Raw genomic sequence first — 19740 nt, 5'->3', positions numbered from 1 at the left:
TTCAATGCTGATCAAAGCATCCCATTAGTAAAGGAGATTGGCAGAAAATATTCTAAGATGTGAAGAAAATAAGGTCCTAAGGAATGATTCTCACTGTTTTAGAGGAAATAGAATATAAAGCTAGCACCGTCTCCCTGAACTGTCGTGAATGATTATTGGACACCTTAAGGGGAAATAAGAGGCCAATTTGCATCCTTTCTGTATTGGAGCAGCCCAGCCGTTGTTCAGTAAAAACAAATCACCTGACTCTGTCTTAGGCGGTCTTAGGTTCTGAACTCGCTTGGCTTTCAGCTTTTTCATAAACAAATAACTAGAAAGGTCTCTAAGGAGGGGAGAGGCCAGTTCCTCATTTCAGCTGTATCAAGGTCACTTGCACTCAGAAGGGAGGGTGCTTTGTTACAGGCCTGCGGAACCTCTTGCTCCGAGCCCTGGTCTGGCAGCTCTCTTTGGGATTCTGCAAACTCTGGATGGTCAGGATCCACACGGACAATGTCACATTCAGAGGCAGACCTTCCCACAGGTAATAAAGACATTCAGCTGTTTTCTGGGTTTCCCTTTTGCATTTTCTGTTTGTACAAAACCAGTTGCCACCAGCTTTTCCGGGTCCTGTCTAGCTGGTCTTTCCAGATCTAATTAGAATCTGTGAATCATTAATCCCTGCGGTTTAATTTCTAGTACCGTGAGAGCCTTCTCCAACGCTGTAAATGGCTGTTTGCTAGATTCCTAAGCTTGGGAAGTCAAAGGCTGGTGACCTCTTTAAAATGATCACAGTCTGGCCTTTTAGATAACACAAAGCAGAGTTGGCATGAACTAGTTCACCGTTAACTTTCAACTCTTATCAGATCCACAAGGGGTAGTCTTTTGGGGAGGGCCTCCCAGGAGCCTTAGCCACTATCTCATTTAATTCCTGAAACCAGCCCCTGAAGGAGATTCTATGAAGGCCTTCTCCTAAATGCTGCACACGGGCAGACAGAGAAGTGGCTCATCGTGGGTCACATGGCTTAGTTGGTAGTGAAGCTGGAAGAGAGACCAGATCCGCCTACTCCTGAGCTTGAACCCTTCCTATCTCTCTACCAGCCACTTCCCAAAGTCCTGCTGCTTTTCTCCAGTGCTAGGCGAGTCATGTTGCCAGTCACCATGCCGTGGCCCGAGTGCCATTAGTAATGCTACTGGCCAATAAACAATACTTAATAACTCTTAAATCCTACTGGACATAGATAACCTCCTACCAGTGATCACACACCTATGTCTGGACGGCTGAAAAGGTTACCTAAGCTGTATCCTAACCCTTCCAAGGAGGAGAAAGCAGGCCAAAAGGACAGAAAGGAAACCTAAGGAAACCGATACAACCAGTATGGCAGGGCCCATGTAAACGTACTGAATTTCTTTAACATTATTGTCGCCTTGAACTTGGATAATCCTCTAAAGAAAAATAGTAAAATCCTTGGGTGTGTGTATGTGTGAAAGTACCTATAACTCCAGACCTCAGCTCAGACATTTTTTTTTGGCATGAAAATAAGGAACTGGGTCCTCCATGAAACAGCCAGGGCCTCAGGACCTGAACAAACCTAACACACCTAACAGAGCTGAGCTCACCGATGGTCAGAGCAGAACTTCTCCTTCTCCAACAAAGCTGGTATTAATCTCTAGAGCAGCGACCAGAAATCACGAACCTTCAAATCCAGGGCAGCCCAGCCTTCACCGCATATAGGTTGTAGCTGGCATTACCCTCCTTGCTCCACCCCCAATAAAGGGTACCCCATGCATTCCAGTGTGACACGGGAGGTTTTATAACATTTGAATCCTCAGCTCAAAACAGTAAAGCAAACCCAGCCTCGAGGACTTCAAATTTCTTTTGTAAAAAAGAACTGAATTCACTTTCATTGCCGTCTAAGTAGCTCCTTAAACAACTCTCCAGTCTAAAATCCAGTACCTATTATTATTTTATCTGACCCGAAACCCAATGAGAGTCAGGGAGTCAATATAAGAGTCGTGAAGTCCTCGACATCAGTATTACGACATCGTCACGACTACATGGTAACAGCGGGTTCCTCCTCTTTACTGGTAAGGATGAATTTAAAAGCCTGTTCATTCTTTCTACACCACAGAACTTCAACAAACACAGTAACAATCACCATGTTTCAGCACAGTACTTGAGTGATAGTCAACGCAATGAGGTCAGGTCACAAGAAAAATTTATTGGCTTTCAGCCCTCGCTGTTATCAAGTTGAAACAAATTAATACGCTATAGAAAAATGCTCTCCTAAAAAGTATTGTCAATGCAGTTGAAATAATATAGCACTAAAAAACATAGATGACTGGTATCCTTAAATTTTGGTGACTCAAATATATTCATTCCCAAAGGGTTCCAGGTTGCTGCTTCACTGGAGAATTATAGGCTTGCTCAAACTGTTGTGGAGGTCTCGGAATAAGCAATCCACTGCTGATGTTTCATCCACAAACCATCCACACATAGTCTAAAGCCACCTTGCCCATTGCTCATGGCAAGGGAAGACGGTCATATTATTTATTCTACGGTTTCACCCCTCATCTGTTGACAGTCATGAAATAATTGATGGATGGGTGAGGAATAATGTTTTCCCACACAGAAATACTTTGTTCATGTGGGAAACTACAAAATAAAAGAACTGCCATAGATCATTTCCATTTTGCCATGAATCAAATTGTCAAACAGAAGAATCGGTCTTTCCTTGAGCCTGAGAAGTGTTTAATAGGGAGGTAACTGTGCCTGTGTACATTCTAGAAGATAAGCTAATCATGAGAAGCAGGATATCTGGTAACACCTGAGTTTTTCTTTTCAAACTCAAGTCATTTTAAAAAAAAAATATGGGTATTGATAAAATCTGGAATGTCTTTTGTCAAATCTTTACATTTATTTTATTTTGAGGCGTGTCTCATTATGTGATTTAAAACTTAGAGGATAGATCTTATTCTCTTTGTTCTAGAATGCACCAAAGTACATAAATATACACATATATGCATACAAGCTAGATGTAAGGAGAATTTAAAGTATATCTGATTCTCTTTTTTTTATTGGTTGCTCAAAATATTACAATGATCTAGACATATCATATTTCATAATTTGATTCTCTTAAAATGAAATAATTAAAAAACAGCTAGCTATGTGACTTCCAAGGAACCCCTTAAGTCACTAAAGTTTTTTAAGTTTGTTTGTTTGTTTGGAATGAGAAGAAATGTTAAGCAGACAGTAAATGGATTTCAGTAGACTATTTAGATATGGCAGCTTGAATCACATTATCCTCATTATCCTCATTATGCTCATTATCCTCAGTAAAGGATGCTAATGTGAACTAGGCTCTACTTATCTCTTCTGAAGAGCTAGAAGTTTTCCTTGAAGTTTCAGAAACCTTTGTCCTCACCTCAGTCTCCTCATTTACTTCAGATTCCACCATCTGCTCCTCCCCACGGGAGATGCAGCCACCAGCCTGTGACTGTCCTCTGGGAAAGGACCAAGAAGTGCCAGAGGAAGGGTGGCTCTTGGATTTGGAAACTCAGCAACCCCACTGTGCTCCAGAGAACAGCAACCTAGACGGTGTGTCCTGGAAGCTTCCATCAGTCGGTCCTCTTAGTTTTGTGGGGAGAACAGAGTCTTCTTGCCCTGAGATGCAGCCCCAGGGCTGTGGGACCTCTCCTCAGGGGCCCTGGAACCCATCAAAGAAGCTCTGTGAGAACCAGGGGAACCTTCTCCAGTTTGACCGGCAAGCCCCCGGCCGCATCTCCACCTCTCCCACCTTGAGGAGATTAAGGGGCAGTAGCCTGGGGTCTTCCATCTCGCCACCTCACCAAGATGTCTTGGATGTGTCCACCCAGACAAGCTGGAGAAATCCTACAAGCTCCCCAGGTCACCTTTCCAAGAGTCTACCTGGAAGCCCAAGAGATTCTTCACCTTCCCTATCACCCCTGAGACCCCGCTCAGGACTGCTTTCAGATCCCGAAAGTACCCTCAGCACAGCTGACTCCTTCAAGTCCCAAACCAGGACCCCTGATGAACATGTCCTTCTTGCATTTCGGCCCATCAATGAGGGGTCTCCTCACTGGGCCTCTCTTCCAGGGCAAGAAGGCCACTCAACGCCCAACCCCACTGCAGGGTCCCCAAGACCTCAGGTAACTCAGCTCTAAGCCTCCTGCCTAGCAAAATAGGTCTCAGGGTTGCCCACTCCCCCAAGGACCAAGGGGCCCCAGGATGGGAGACAGCACAGGAAGACATGGCTGAGGGGACAGACACACCCTTTAGAAGCATTGGCTCTCAAGTAAAAGAGGTGTCACATTTGGAGGAAGGAAAATGAATGTCTAGCCTAATTCACCTTCTCCTGTGCCCTTGAAGGCACTCTAAGGTGAAGCTAACTGTGGTCTGTCAGGCACTGATTGGGTAGCGGTGGTGGTCCTTTTGCAAAACACCATTTGAAGACAGAGCAAGGCTGATTAAAAAGAGGAGAAAGAGCTAATTATTCAAATTCCTCATTCCCTGTCCCCTCATCCCCCCACCCTCCAAATCCAGAACATTTTAACTGAGAGAGTTTATAGGTTTTTTTCTTCAAGAAGTCCGCTTTCAGCCAGGCACAGTGGCGCATACCTATAATCCCAGCAGCTCAGGAGGCTGAGGCAGGAGGATCTCAAATTCAAAGCCAGCCTCAGCAAAAGTGAGGCACTAAGCAAGTCAGTGAGACCTGTCTCTAAATAAAATACAAAATAGGGCTGGGGATGTGGCTTAGTGGTCGAGTGCCCCCAAGTTTAATCTCTGGTTCCACGCCCCCTCACCCCAGAAAAAAAGTCTGTTTTGAAATATTGGATGGGTTCAAGCAAGACTAAAACAAAGACTTTTAAATTTTATTTCAGGGAGAAGAACTGCAGCAATCCAGGTGTGTATACATTGGTTGTCTCCCATGCCATGACACCTCTGCACCATTTTCTTTTACAACTTTATTTCTGTTCTGACCTGATGATGATGTAGTAATCAACACCCAAGTCACTCTTCACCCATCATGCAGGAGTACAAGGTGCAAGAGTCTTGAGTTCAGGAGTCTCCTTTGAGGGCACAGCATTTTGCCATCTCTTTGAGTGCAGGGTATGATAGACATCACAGGCACTCATAATTTTCATTTTGAGTTGTCAATGTCTTGGCCCTGTGACTTCATTAGCATCCATTTAAGTAATAGTTTTCGTCTGGGTAGAGAAAATGGAAAAGGCAGAAATATTCAATAGTTTCTTCAGAGAGAAATTCAAAGGACAAGGATTAAAGGAACAAGATGTCCTGCTTGATTCTAGCCTGACCTTTAAAATGCCTATTATGACAGACTCTGCCCTTATCTAAAATGCAAGTGGATTGTGTCATTTCAGAAACCAGCTCTGAACATTCAGTGCGACCTCCAGGTTGTAGCAGCAGAGTTGCTATCCCTCTCAGGGATGAAAAATTTCTATAGCAGGAATGGAAAGATCTATGCCCAATTTAATCCATCCAGTTTATGGGATTGGAAAGAAAGCCCTTGTTATGTTTGGAAAGCCACAGATGAGTCATGGGGGAATTACCCACTGTTTTATTACTAAGACTCAATCCTCAAGCCACAGTTTGCTATTCATAAATCTATACAGTCTTTGACCCTGATTTGCCAAAATAGAAAAGTTTAATATGAAGAGTAAAGATAGAGGATATTTACCAAGCCCCAAGAAAATGCAAATCATTGTGTCTAGAGTATCAGTTAGCTATTGCTACATAACAAACAATCCCCAAACACTTAAATGCTATCATTTCCCATAAATCCAATTGTCCACTGGGCTCACTTTATCTAGGCTGGGCTAAGTTGTATATTTCTATTCCAGATGTCCCTCATCCTTTCCCTAGGACCATATTCCTCTCACAGAAAAGGGAGAGGTTCATGGGAACAAGCAGAAACACGTAAGGGCTCTAGGGCCTGAGCTCTGAACATTGTCTAATTTTATTGGCCAAAGCAAGTCACTTGGCTGGACTCAGAGCCAGGCAATTACATGTCACCATGAGTAGGAGGGCACTGAAGTGCTGTGTGGGAAAGAATGTGGACAGATTGGTGAAGATGGGACCATTGGTAGAAATCTTCTATAGGAGTGAAGCAGAATAATATTCTAAAATCACACCTAATACAGGTGTGTCTGAGAGTACAGAGGAGAATAGTCTCAGAGAAAGGTAACAGTGTCATTTAGAGTCAGGTCAGGTAGGGTCTACTAGATGTTTAGGAATTTTGTTTCTTACCCTAATAGCAGTGTGAAGGCATTGAGTGGATTGGTATCATCAGATGGACGTAGGATGGACATGGGTGGACTTAGACAAGAGTGGTCTCAAGCAGAGCAAATACAATGTCCGAGCATGAGAAGCTGGTAGGTTAGGCTGCGATGAGCCCAATGGAGTTAAAAAGTATCTCCATGGACAAGAGATGTAGGAGATATAATCAGCTAGACTTTGTGAGGGGTGAAAGGAAGAAAGTTGACATGAATAACCTGTGAGCTGCTTACACAACTGGGTGTTCAATGTTTCCATTACTCAGCTAGCTCAACTTCAAAAGGATTTTTTTTTCTGATTACTGTTCTCTCTCTTCTTCTATAATATGTGCATGAATTCATACTCACTCCAAACCTTTTCCTATCACCAAAGAATGCCTCCTGAAACAAAAGTCTTTACAATACATTCTTACTAAAGTGTGAAGGTCTTCAGGCTTAATCAATATATGCTCTCACATTTCAAACTAGAACCAGTACATTCCTCCCTTTTTGAATTTCCCTGCACATTATAAATGCCTGCATCCTGGCATCTAAAACAGTATATTGTGTTTCCTTTGCATTTATCTGCTTCCCAAATCAAACCTTCCTGAGATCAGAAATCACTTCTTAATTAGCTTTAAATCTCTAGTATTCTGTACCCAACTGGAGTCCACTTCCAAAAACACCTACTCAGTAAAGGATTGGTGGTTAAAAGAAAACAAGCATGCTGGCAGGATGCTTAGCTTACAATGTCTTTTATCCCCGATGTATTTCATTGTGAAAAATTACATGGCTAGAAACAGAAGCGTGTTGGAATTTTAAGCATCAGGATGTGAGGGAAGGACATTTCCTGGGTAGGGAGGGCCTCCTGGCACTCCTTACATTCTATATGCACAAAAAGCTGCCTGCTTGACCTCATTTTCAGGTCAGCCCTGCAGCTGAGAAGGGAATGTACATATTATATTTCTGTGAGAATAAAGGCTATCCTTCATCACTCAAGGAAATGAGAAGAAAGCTAAATATATCCAAATGAGCATAGGGCAATATTATCATAAAAACCAACAGACAAGTTATTTGAAAGTCTATTTTGAGGAAGAAATCACAGCAAAACTTCCCTGGAAGGCAGATCCCTCTGGGGTTACCACTAGAGGGCAGCATAACATGGAGTTAAAAGCGACTGGAGTCAAAGGCCTGAGTTTGAATCCCATCTCCACTTTTTTCCCACAACAGGATCTTGGGTAATTTCTGCAACTGCTGGAAATAGATGTTTTCATCTATTGAGATTCAAAGAGTAATCATCTCACAAGCCTTTGACCCTGATTTAATACTACAGCTCAGTAGTTTCTACTTTTAGACACCGTTCATTCATTTGTTCTGCATTTCCTGTATGCAAGGCATTGATGTATTCTTTCTAAAATATTATGATGCCAGAGTTAAACGATTGATCAAGAAAAATTCATCTGATTTGTCTGAACATTAAGTTCATACAATATTAAACCTTCCACAGACTTTCATTTAAAAAATGTTATGTCCCTAGCATATAACTGTGTCATGATAGAAAACAGAAATACCATAAATGGAGAAGATTCTCAGTAAGATTTTTCCCCCACATTGTTTTATTGGTGCATAATGATGTGATTTGCTGTTACATGTTCATGCATACACACAATATAACACTATGATTTCACCAATATCCCTTCCCAGCAATTCCTCCTTCTCTCCCTACCTCTCTCTCCCCAGTCCCTTTCCCCTACTGATTTCCCTTTGATTTTCATGAGACTCCCCACCACCACTACCTTTCTTTTCCTTTTTCCTCTCTAACTTCCACATATGAAATAAAGCATATGACCTTCAACCTTCTGAGTTGGACTTATTTCGCTTAACATAATGGTCTCTAGTTCTATCCATTTCCCTGCAAATGCCATAATATCATTTTTCTTTATGGCTGAATAAAATTCCATTGTGTATATATAGCACATTTTCTTTATCCATTTATCCACTGATGGACACCTAGACTGGTTCCATAGTTTAACTATTGTGAATTGTGCTGCTCTATAAACCTAGGTATGCATGTGTCACTGTAGTAAAATGACTTTAATTCAGGATAAATACTGAGGAGTGACATAGCTGTGTCATATGGTAGCTCCATGCCTAGTCTCTTGAGGAAACTCCATACTGATTTCCATAATGGTTGTACTAATTTACAATCCCACCAACAGTGTAAAAGTGTTCTTTTTTCTCCACATCCTCTCCAGCATTTATTATTGTTCCTGATGACTGCCATTCTGACTCGTGTGGGATGAAGTCTCTGTGTAGTTTTAATTTGCATTTACCTAATTGCTAAGGATGTTGAACATTTTTTTCATACATTTGTTGGCCATTTGTCTTTCTTCCTTTGAGAAGTGTCTGTTAAATTCATTTGCCCATTTATTAATTGGGTTATTTTATTTTATAGGTGTTAAGTTTTTTTTTAATATATTCTAGATATTAACCTCTTCCAGAAAGGAACCTAACAAAGATGCTCATGTGTAGGTTCTCTCTTCAGATTCTTAATTATTTCCTTTGCTGTGCAAAAGCATTTTAACTTAATGCTGGCCCATTTATTAACCGTTGGCATTATTTCCTGAGCTTTAGGGGTTCTACTGAGGAAGTTGTTGCCTGCACCTATATGCTGGTGTGTTGACCCTATGTTTTCTTCTAGGGGTTTAATACTTTCTGGTTAATTCCTCGGTATTTGATCCATTTTGAGTTGAATTTTGTGCAGGATAGTAAATAAGGGTCTAGCCTCATTCATCTACATGGGGATAGCCAGTTTTCCAAGCACCATTTGTTACAAAGGCTGCTTTTCTCCAATGTGCTTTTGGTACCTTTGTCCAGGATCATATGACTGTATCTGGGTATTGGTCTCTGTATCTTCTATTCTGTATCATTGGCCTATGTGTCTGTTTTTATGCCATTTGTTACTGTAGCTCTGTAGTACAATTTGAATTCAGGGATTTTGATGCCTCCAGCATTGCTTTTTTTGGCTTAGAATTGCTTTAGCTATTCTGGATTTTTCCTTCTTCCAAATGAACTTTAGGACTGTTTGTTTTGTTTTGTGTTTGTTTTCCTATTCCATGAAGAAGGTCACTAGTATTTTGATGGAGATTGCATTGAATCTGTATATTGCTTTTGGTAGAATGGCCATTTTAACAATATTAATTCTGCCTATCCATGAGCATGGGAGGTCTTTCTGTCTTCTAGTGTTTTCTTCAATATCTTTCTTCAGTGTTCTATAGCTTTCCTTGTAGAGGTCTTTCAATTCCTTGGTTAGATTGAGGGTGTTTTGAATGGGATTTTTTTCTTGATTTTTTTCCATCAGGCAGTTGATATATAGGAAAAATACTGATTTTTGTATGTTGCTTTTGTAACCTGTTACTTTACTAAATTTGTTTATTAGCTAAAACAGTCTTTTGGTGGAATTTTTTGGATCTTCTAAATATAGGACCATAACATCAGCAAACAGTGATAATTTTACATCTTTTTTTTCTTATTTTTGTTCCTTTTATTGTCTAATTTCTCTAGCTAGAATTATGTTAAATAGAAGTGGTAAGAGCAAACTCCTTGACTTGTTCCATATGTTAAAGGAAATGTTATCAATTTTTCCCCATTTACTATGAGGTTGGCTTTAGATTTTTGTATATAGCCTTTATGATGTTGAGGTAGTTTCCTTCTATCCTTAGTTTCTTCAGTGTTTTTATCTTAGCTGAATTTTGTCAAAGGCTTTCTCTGAATCTATTGAGATGACTAAGTGATTTTTGTCCTGAATTTTATTTATGTGATGAATTGCATTTATTGATTTGCATATATTAAAACATCCTTGCATCTCTGGGTAAATTCAACTTGGTCATGATATACAATCTTCTTAATATATTGTTGAATGCAATTTGCTAATATTTTATTAAGGGGTTTTGCATCAATTTCCATCAATAATATTGATCTATAGTTTCTTTCCTTGATGTGTCCTTATCTGGTTTTGGTATGAGTATGATAATGGTTTCATAGGATGAATTTGGAAGTGTGCTATCTCTTTCTACTTCATGGAATAATTTGAGGAATATTGGAATTTGTTTTCTTTAAAGATCTGGTAGAATTTAGCCAAGAATTCATCTGATCCTGGGCTTTTTTTTTTGTTGAAAAGATTTTTATTACTGCTTCTATTGCATTTCTTGTTATTGGTCTATTTAGATTTCCTGTATCTTTTTGATTAAATTTTGACAGGTTGTGTCTAGAAATGTATCCATTTTTTCTATATTTTCCAATTTATTGACATGTAAGTATTCAATTCACTGTATTTTTGTTATGTCTGTGATGATTTTTTCTTTTGCATCTCTAATTTTATTAATATGGGTCTTCTGGCTTTTTATTTTGGTGAGTTTGGCTAACAGCTTATCAATATTGTTTCTCCTTTTGAAGAAACAATTCTTTGTTTCATTTATCCTTTGTTTTTTTTTCTAGCCTCAATTTCATTGATCATTAAGCTCTGATCTTAATTATTTGTTTCCTTATACTGGTTTTGAAATTGGGTTTTTTCTCCCCAAGGATCTTAAGACACATCATTAGGTTGTTTTTTTTTTTTTTTAATATTTCTGATTTTCTTATGTAGGCACTCATAGCTATAAACTTTCCTCTTAGAAATACCTACATAGTGCCTCAAAGGTTCTGGTATGTTGTATCACTATTCTCATTTGAGTCTAAGAATTTTTTAATTCTCCCTTGACTTCTCCTATCACCCATTTATTTTTCAAAAATATATGATTCCATCTCCATGTGTTTATATAGTTTCAGTAGAGTTTTGTCATGTTAATTTCTAATTTCTTTCCATTAAGGTCTGATAAGATGCAAGGGATTATATAATTTTTTGTATTTGCTAAGAGTTGCTTTGTGGTCTAAAATATGGTCTGTTTTGTAGAAGGTTCCATGAGCTGCTGAAAAGAAAGTTTATTCAGCTGTTGTAGGATGAAATATTCTATAGATGTCTGTTAAGATCATTTGATTATAATATTTTTCAAGTCCAAAGAATCTTTACCAAGTTTATGTCTGGATGACCTATCCAATGGTAAGAGGTGTGTTGAAATCACCCAGTATTATTGTGCTGGTTTCTACCTGAAGATTCTATTTGAGTAATGCCTCTTTTCTGTAACTACTTTCACCCACATTTGGGGCATATTTATTATGGTTATATCTTCTTGTTGGATTGTTCCCCTTACCAGTATGAAATGACCTTCTTTGTCTCCTTGGAGTAATTTTGGTTTGAAGTTTGCTTCATCAGATATAAGAGTAGCTACTCTTGTTAGTTTGGGGGCTCCATTCGTATGGTATATCATCTTTGTATATTCTAAAATGTTTGCTGATTCTTTAATTTTCAGCCTGTGGCTGTCTTTGCCTGTAAGGTTCATGTCTTGCAAGCAACATGTAATTGGGTCTTGGTTTTTAATCCATTCTCCCAGTCTAAATCTTTTAACTGGATAATTGAGACCATTTAATGTTATTATAGAGAGATGTTTATTAATTTCCTGTCATTTCAGTCTATTTCTAATGTTTAATTTTGTCCTGTTTATCATTTGCTTATCTACTCTTCAAATGAGATCGTTCATTTGTGAACTCTGGGGCTTGTTTTTGATTTTTTCTGTGTGGAGTTTCCGTTATGTAAGTTCTGTAGGACTGGGTTAGTTGTCATAAATTCTTTTTGTTTCTGCTTATCTTGGAAGGTTTTTATTTTCTCTTTCAATTTGGAGGATAGCTTTGATGGATATAGAAGTCTTGGTTGACAGTTATTTTCTTTCAGGTCTTGAATCATATCATTCCAAGGCCTCCAGGCTTTTAGAGTTTGTGCTGAGAAATCGTAAGTAATTCTGATTGGCTTGATACTAAAGGTAGCTGACATTTTTCTCTCAAGTCTTTTAAAATTCTATCCTTATTCTCTCTGTTAGGTGCTTTAATTTTAATGTGTTATGGAAAGGTTCTCTTTTGATCCTGTTTATTTGGGATTCTGAATATCTTCTGTATCTAGATATCCACCTCATTCTCAAGCTTTTGAAACTTTTCTGTTATTAATCCCTGAAGAGTTTATCCATTTCATTAGCCTGCATCTCACAACCCACTTCAATTCCAGTGATTCTTAACTTTGGGCTCTTAATGTTGTCTCAGATTTCTTGTATATTCTACAATATTTACTGATTTTTATTTTCTTTAATGCTGTCTGAATATTCAAAGTTGGCCATTTTGTCTTCCAGCTCTGAAATTCTGTCTTCAGCATGGTCTCCTCAATTTGAGAGAATTTCAATTGAACATTTTATTTGACTTGTTGTGTCTTTCATTTCCAAGATTTCTATTTGATTCCTTTCCAATATCTCTGTCTCTGTATTGAATTTCTCATTCATATCCTGTACTAACTTCCTTAATCCATTCAGCTGTTTTTCTGTGTTCTCTTGGAATTCATTGATCACTTTTATAATATTCTTTTGAATTCTTTACCTTATATTTCATCCATTTTAATGTCTTTGGGGTCAGTTGCTAGTAAATTATGAACTTTATGAGGTGCTATAATTTTTTCATATTTCTTGTGTTCCTATGTTGTGTTTTATGCATTCATTGGGAGGGATTTCTCTTCCACTCTTATGTGTGGGTCTTTTTAGGGCACAGTCTTCACTTGCCAAAGTGCCTTAAAGTGATCTCGGTTGAGACTCCCTCATAGGTGGTCTCCACAGCCTTTGTGTTGATTCTCTCTGTTTTTGCTGTAGCAGTGGATATCTGTGAATAAAACCTGAGGATCCACCCCTAGCCATTTTCTACTTGGGACCTAGTTGTAAGTCTGGGGTTTTCTCTCATCTATACTTTGTATTAAACTGTAGCTGAGATTGAGTGCCATAACTTTGTGTGTGGAACAAAGTACACTGTCTTTTGGTTGAGTTTAGTTCAGCAGTAGGGTCTCTACCCTTGAAGTTGTAGTATCCCTGTAGGTTCCCAGCACCTCACATACTAGGGGGAAACAAATGATATCAACAACTGATGCAAACAATATACAGCATTAAAATATACCGTGAATCAAAATGTACAATGAACCAAAATGCTTTCTGCTGTCATATATGACTAATTAAAATTAATTAATTCTAAAAAATAATAATTACCTGGTTCACACTGTGACAGCTACAATGTTAATTGCCACTAAAACCAGAAATGGTGGGGTCAGTAGTTGCCAATAGCAAAAGAAATAAGTAACCATAAACTAGACCTGGCATTAAAGCATTAAAGCAAACAACAGGTGTCAACTATATAACCCACAGCAATAATAATTGCAATAGCATAAATGGTGGGGGCAGGAGTTATATAAACCAGTTAGTTCTAAAAGATGGTTAAAAATACAGTAAGAGAAAAGCAAATGGGACAGGAAGGTAGGAAAGAGTTTACAATTTCAAAAAGTGAACAGAGAATGAAGAAGAGATACAGCAGATGATAGTTATAAAGAAGCAGGAGAAAAAAATAAGAGAAACAGAGTAAAGGGAGAGAAAAAGAAAGAACAACATAATTTAGCTCTTAGCAAAAGAGAGAAAGAGAAACAAAAGAAACAAAAACAAAACAAAAATTGCAAACAAACCCTTGTCAAAAGACAAGGCAAGAAAGAATAACCACATTTTAAAAATGAGGAAAAAAGCAGCAAATATTTGTATGTATATATTCCATGAACCAATCAGCATAGCAAGAACCCAGGCATATGCACTTACACACAGACACACACAGACACACACACACACACAAGGCAAAAGAAAGAATTTTTAATGAAAAATTAAGGAATCATTTCACTGAGATGGTAAAATAGTCAACAAGAATGGGTAGTAACCGCTTATGACCAGCTCTCTTTCTTTCCGTTTCTTCTTGAGCTCTGTATGGAGAGAGAAAGCAAGGATTGGGGGCTTTTGACCCCGTCCTCTTTTTGTGTTGCTCTCTGACCTGCCAGTTGGACTGGCTTAACCCTGAAGCTGGATTAATTAATTGTCAGCTTCCCTTCTCACCAGTATGAGGTAGGGTGGAGTGGAATGTACTGTCAGATGGAGTGTTGTCCCCACAGACCAGATCTACTCTCCCAGGATTGCTGCAGAATTCTGAGTGGAGTTTCTGTAGCTGGGGCTTAGGTCTAATCAGGCCTCAGGGGCTTTGTTGGATGGTGTCTGCTCTGGAGAAATTAAATCAACACACTGACTTCCTTAGGGCCTGGCAACTGCCAATCTCTGACAAGAGTCTGGATCTCAGGAACCACCTAAGAATTCCACTCATGGGGCAGAGCAGCCAATCCTTCACATAGCCAGAGGCCCATGAGCACAGCTTTCCTGGGTTTAGTCCCTGAGTTTGTTCACAGCTGCCTGTTCAGATTCCTGACCCACTGCAGCTGGTCATGTGAGTCCCCAGACTCAAAGGAAAAGCAAGTTGGGCTCTCCTTTGCTTTTCTGACTTGAATTCCTCTAGGTACTATCATCCTGGTGCCTGTTTCACACACATTCTGCTCTGTACCCCGAAGGCCACATGGCAGGCACTTGCCAGGACAGTGTAGTAGTGTTTGCTCAAATCTCCTAGCTCCTACAGCAGCAGCTGTAGTGTGGCCTCCTCAAGATGGCTCCGGCCTCAGCTCCCACAGCCAGTTGAGAAACAGAACACTTTTCAGGTATCAGTGCACAGTGCAGCTTCTGGATCAGCTAAGTTCAGGCTTCTTTCCTGATCTCAGGTTTTTCTGTATTGAATTGGTATTTCTCTCTGGGTTCTCTATCCCTCTGTGCTGAACCAGTGCTGCTACCACAGTTGCTGCAACCCTCTTGGCTCCAATTTAGCCTTTCTTCTTTGTTTAATGTACCCCAGTTTCTAAGTCTCTAAAACTCTGACTGTCTCCAATATTGAAGTTTAGTAAAATCCCTTTTATCTACCTTCCTGAGGAGCAGCACTCCCAGTGATTGAATCCTGAGCCACCTAGCAGGTAAGAATGCAAGCTTCCTGTAGCCTGCCATCTTGAATCACCTCTCAATAAGTTCTTTAAAAGATTGTTGGAAGAGTATTAACCAGAAACTAATAGCTAGTCTGTTGTCAATTTGCGGACAGAGAAGGCAGCAGTCTTGGGGCATTGCTCCTGATGTGGGCCTGGCAAGAGAGGAGCCATGTACCCTTCCTCTTCCAGCATCCTCCAGAATGGGCATTCCAGGAAAATGGTTTTTGTCTATTTATTCTTCACTGTTTCCCAAGTATACAATGCCTGCTACATGGTAGGTACTCCATAAATGTTCAAGGAAGAACAATAAAGGAAGTAGATTGGCTAGTTAGATTTGGGCGCTTTTTGTGGGGGGAAATTATGTGATCCCCTTCTTGTTTTGTATATTTTGTCCTCCAAGGACTTATTGGTTTTTCTCAAGACCCTTTGACTTCTCCCATCTTTCTTATTATTTTCTGCTTATCTCTTTAAATGTACCTTGGGTTTACAGGGATTTGTCTGATTATTGTCTGATCCCATTAAATAGTATTTGACTCTTGTGTGGAAAAGACAACACCTAGAAAAAAGGTGAAAGGTATAGACAGTTACTGGCCTAGTTACCCTGGTAGTCTGAACACAGGTGTGTTCAAAAAATATTACTGATCAAGCCCAAGGAGTCACAGCACAAGGTACTGAATACATTGGTGAGACCTCATTTGGGGTCACTGTTCTGTGTTTTAAAGGATGTGGCTGCCATGCATCTTTCAGCGGTTCACTTCCCCTTTCTGAAGCAACCACCGGATCCCAGGTTCAAGTCTGTAAACTATGTAGAAACCCCTCATTCTTTCTGTCTTCTCAATTGAATTTCCACTATCAAATGGAGCATTCTGGTAGGAAGTTGAACTAGAAATTACAAACATACATTCCCCCAAATCTTCTGAAACTCCTGATGGAAAAACGTATCCCAGGTAACCAAGAGAGCTTTAGTTCCATAATTGGCAGTAAAGTTGTCATTTCTCTGTTAATAACAGGAGTATTTAAAAAAAAAAAAAGACCGTTACTGATTCTTAATTTGCTCTTCCTGTGTAATCAACCCATCATTATAAGCAGGCACTGCAAATTGCCCTATATTTCTTGTGTAGGATAGAACATTACAATTCTTAAAATAGAATAGCTGCTGCTTCTGTCACCCAACTGCTAAAGAGCGCCTGCTTAAAAAGGCTACATTTACCATCAGCTTTTACTATCAAGGATTATAGTTTCTGAGAAATAGGAACCTGAGAACCACCTGACTGATAGAAAACCATTGGGCAACATTTTTAGGAAGGGACAAGATGAGACTGTGCCTTATTCATGTGAGATTTTGTTCCATGGAGGGTCACATGTCACCGTAGAGAAGTTGCTACCTGCCTCCCATATGCTCTAGCCTTTTTAATTGTTCTCCCTTAAATACTGCACCTGGGAATTAAAGCCAGTAGTCCTTGTTTTAAATCCATTGTATAGAAGGAAGATTTTCAAAATGTAAGTGATCTATTAGTCATATGTCTAAAGGGGGAACTTTGAGTTATTCATCTTCAAACATTTCTGCCAAGATAAATTACTACCCCATAATTACCACTCCTGTCCACTGCCCACTGAAGGGACAATGAGCATGATGCTACTGAATCCTCTATCTTGAGGGACCGGAAAGGGTCTCACCACACTTCTTTTCCACATAGGGAAATGGAGACCCAAGGAAGCAACACCCTAAGGTCACACATGATATATGTCACATCAGGAATCTAAGTCCTGAGCCCAACTACATGGCCCCAGTATTGGATTCCCGTGGCTGCTGTAATGAAGTACCACAAACCAGGTAGCTTTAAACAATAGAAATGTATCCTCTCAGTTCTGGAAGCCACAAATCTGAAATCCTAATCTAGGGAAGGACCCTTCCCTGCCCCTTCACCAGGCATTCCTGAGCTTGTGATTATGTCACATTATTAATCACTGTCCACCTGTCTTCACATGACCTTCTCTCTTTTTTCTGTGCCTCTTCGTTAGCTATCTCTTATAAAGACACTTGGCATTAGACTTGGGGCCTACTTGACAATCTAGAACAATCTCATCTCTTTAATGACATCTTTGACAAAGAAATTCACATTCATGGGTTCTAAGGATTAAAATATGGGCATATATTTTTGGGTGGCCACCATTCAACCTATTATACTCCTTCCTTTACTAAAGTAGTTACCATCATTATATCCGCTTTTCAAAGTATTTGTCCTTTACAATGATTGGCCATATCTCTTTCTCTTCTTCCTATTTACAAATCCTTTTGGTGTTGGTTCTTCATATTTGAATTTTGGATTCTGGTTCTGTCGTTCACTAAAACAATGTGTCCTTAGGCAAGTTCTTTATCCATCTTTTTTAAAAAAAAAAATTTTATTTGTAGTTGGACACAGTATCTTTATTTGTTTTTATGTGGTGCTGAGGATCGAACCCAGTGCCTCACACATGCGAAGTGGGCATTCTTCCACTGAGCTACAGCCCCAGCCCTTTATCCATCTTTTTAAGCCTCGATTTCCTTTGATCTAAAATGTGAATGAGAATGTCCATTTCTTGGGGTGCTTATGAGAAATCCATCTGATTATAATGCATGTAGGTACTTAACAAAGTGCCTAGAAAAACTGGTGCTCAGTAATTGCTGGCTGATTGTAAGAGTAATAGTCACCAAGACCAACAAAATGTATGCATTGGGCGTCCGTCCACTGGGGGGCACATTTCTAGCACCCAGAAACTTTCCTGGCACCAACACGACAGAGCAGCTTCATTGTTGAGCCTTGACTCATGGGCTCAGGGCCTGATCAGCAGTGGGGGGAATTCCCTGGATTCTCTGCATTGTTTCTGTCCCAGCCCACACCATGGATCCTCCGATCTGCAGCAGAGGACAGAATAAGGAGACATTCTGGTACCAGGAGGGAGACAAGATTATTCCTGCAACCATGGGACTAGTCCCTTCGGATCTGACCGGCTTGGGGCATCGCAACTCAGGGTTAGTGTTTGGGGTTTCTGAGTGGGGGTGGGCAGGCCAAGGCAGGGGTGTCAAGCCCTAGAGGGCTGCAAAGTCTAGGTGAGGCACCCAGTTATACAGCCCCAGGGATTCAGAAATTTGTCCTGAAGCAAAGAATCAAAATAACCAAGCATCAGACCAGAAAAGAACAACCAAGAAATGCATTGCTCAAAGATATTTCTTTAGTTGTATTTTTCCAAACAAATGGAGGGCAGCATAGATTGCACTGTACTTTCATAGTGACAGTAGGTTGCCAGCCACACCCTAAATATTTTGCATTTATTTTTACTTTATTTCCTAGTTTAATTTCCTCATGAGAAAATCAGATTTCTAAAAATTCTGCTTCCTGCTGCCTTTACCCAGGACACTTCTACCCCACGCACACACTATTTTGTTTGGGGAAGGTGGGTGAAGAGTCTGAACTCATTACAATGCTCACTTCCAGTGGATAATCAATCCAGAACCCAGGGCAATGATCCTGCCTGCCTGCTGCTTTTTAAAAGGAGCAATCCCAGTATTTAGAACAGCAAAAATGAGACGTCAGTTTGGAACCAAGCATGTGTTCTCACACCTACAGGAGACCTAAATTTAAAGTCATGCTGATCTCATTACAACTATTTGCATTAGTATCATTAATCCAATGATCTGAGCAACTCCATGTGACACAGATCAGGGTCTTTTTCAGGTCCCCAGAAATCTAGTTCACCACCAGGCATGGAATGCAAGAGCACATATTCTGCACCAATCCATGTCTCTTCATATTACAGGGGGCAAGTATTCTTTCTAATTGTTTTCCTAGGTCTCTGTATGGTAACAGCTATGGTTCTTGATATTGTTATTAATCCTATGCCTTCTTGATGAGCAAAAAATGTTCACATCCACACAGGTTATGTTATGCCTTTCCAGGGGCATCTCTAACTCCCAGAATGAGCATCACAGGGTTTTGACCACAAAGACAAAGAGCCAAGGTCATGGCTCAAGACCTGTACCAGGCAGGTCCATATGTGTAAATTCAACTCCGAACCTGACCTGTGTGGTCCCAAACAGTTCCCTTATGCTAGAGTTACCCAGGCTAGAGAGACATGGATAGTGGCAATTTAACCACCTATAACGGGACCTAAGGTGGGGAGGTAGGGGGGACTCAAATTATATTTGGCTTTTCTATATACATATAATTACTTATTTATGATTCAGAATATAAAACCTTCATTTGAAGTCTGTCAATATTTTATTCTATCAGCCAATATGTATTTATTCAACAAGCTTATTTGAGTACTTGCTCTGTGTCAGATTTTATGCTCAGTGATTAGATGCATAAGACCTAGTAAGAGGGCTGGGGATACAGCTCAGTTGATAGAGTGCTTGCCTTGAATGCACAAGGGCCTGGGTTCAATCCCCAGCACCGCACCAAAAAAAAAAAAAAAAA

The 19740-nt window shown here is 39.8% G+C and overlaps 1 protein-coding gene across 6 annotated transcripts in view; it reads left to right on the top strand.

Moving 5' to 3' along the window:
• Window positions 1-303: 303 nt before the first annotated feature.
• Window positions 304-19740, top strand: part of Plekhg7 (pleckstrin homology and RhoGEF domain containing G7) — a 64982-nt gene continuing 45545 nt past the window's right edge. For 3 of the 6 annotated variants that reach the window (XM_048804032.1, XM_048804035.1, XM_048804029.1), the window contains exons 1-3: window positions 306-520; window positions 3425-4146; window positions 4879-4901. In XM_048804032.1, the coding sequence (XP_048659989.1) occupies window positions 490-520; window positions 3425-4146; window positions 4879-4901 (776 nt within the window). In that variant the 5' untranslated portion in view covers window positions 306-489. Of the gene's footprint in view, window positions 521-3424; window positions 4147-4878; window positions 4902-19740 lie in introns of all 6 variants that reach the window. The other 3 variants (XM_048804042.1, XM_048804038.1, XM_048804046.1) reach the window with 2 other exon arrangements.

This window comes from Marmota marmota, unplaced genomic scaffold (genome assembly GCF_001458135.2).
Source record: "Marmota marmota marmota unplaced genomic scaffold, marMar, whole genome shotgun sequence".
In the NCBI taxonomy this organism is placed as follows: domain Eukaryota; kingdom Metazoa; phylum Chordata; class Mammalia; order Rodentia; family Sciuridae; genus Marmota; species Marmota marmota.
Note: the sequence above shows the minus strand (reverse complement) of the source record. Positions and strands in the feature narration are given on the sequence as shown.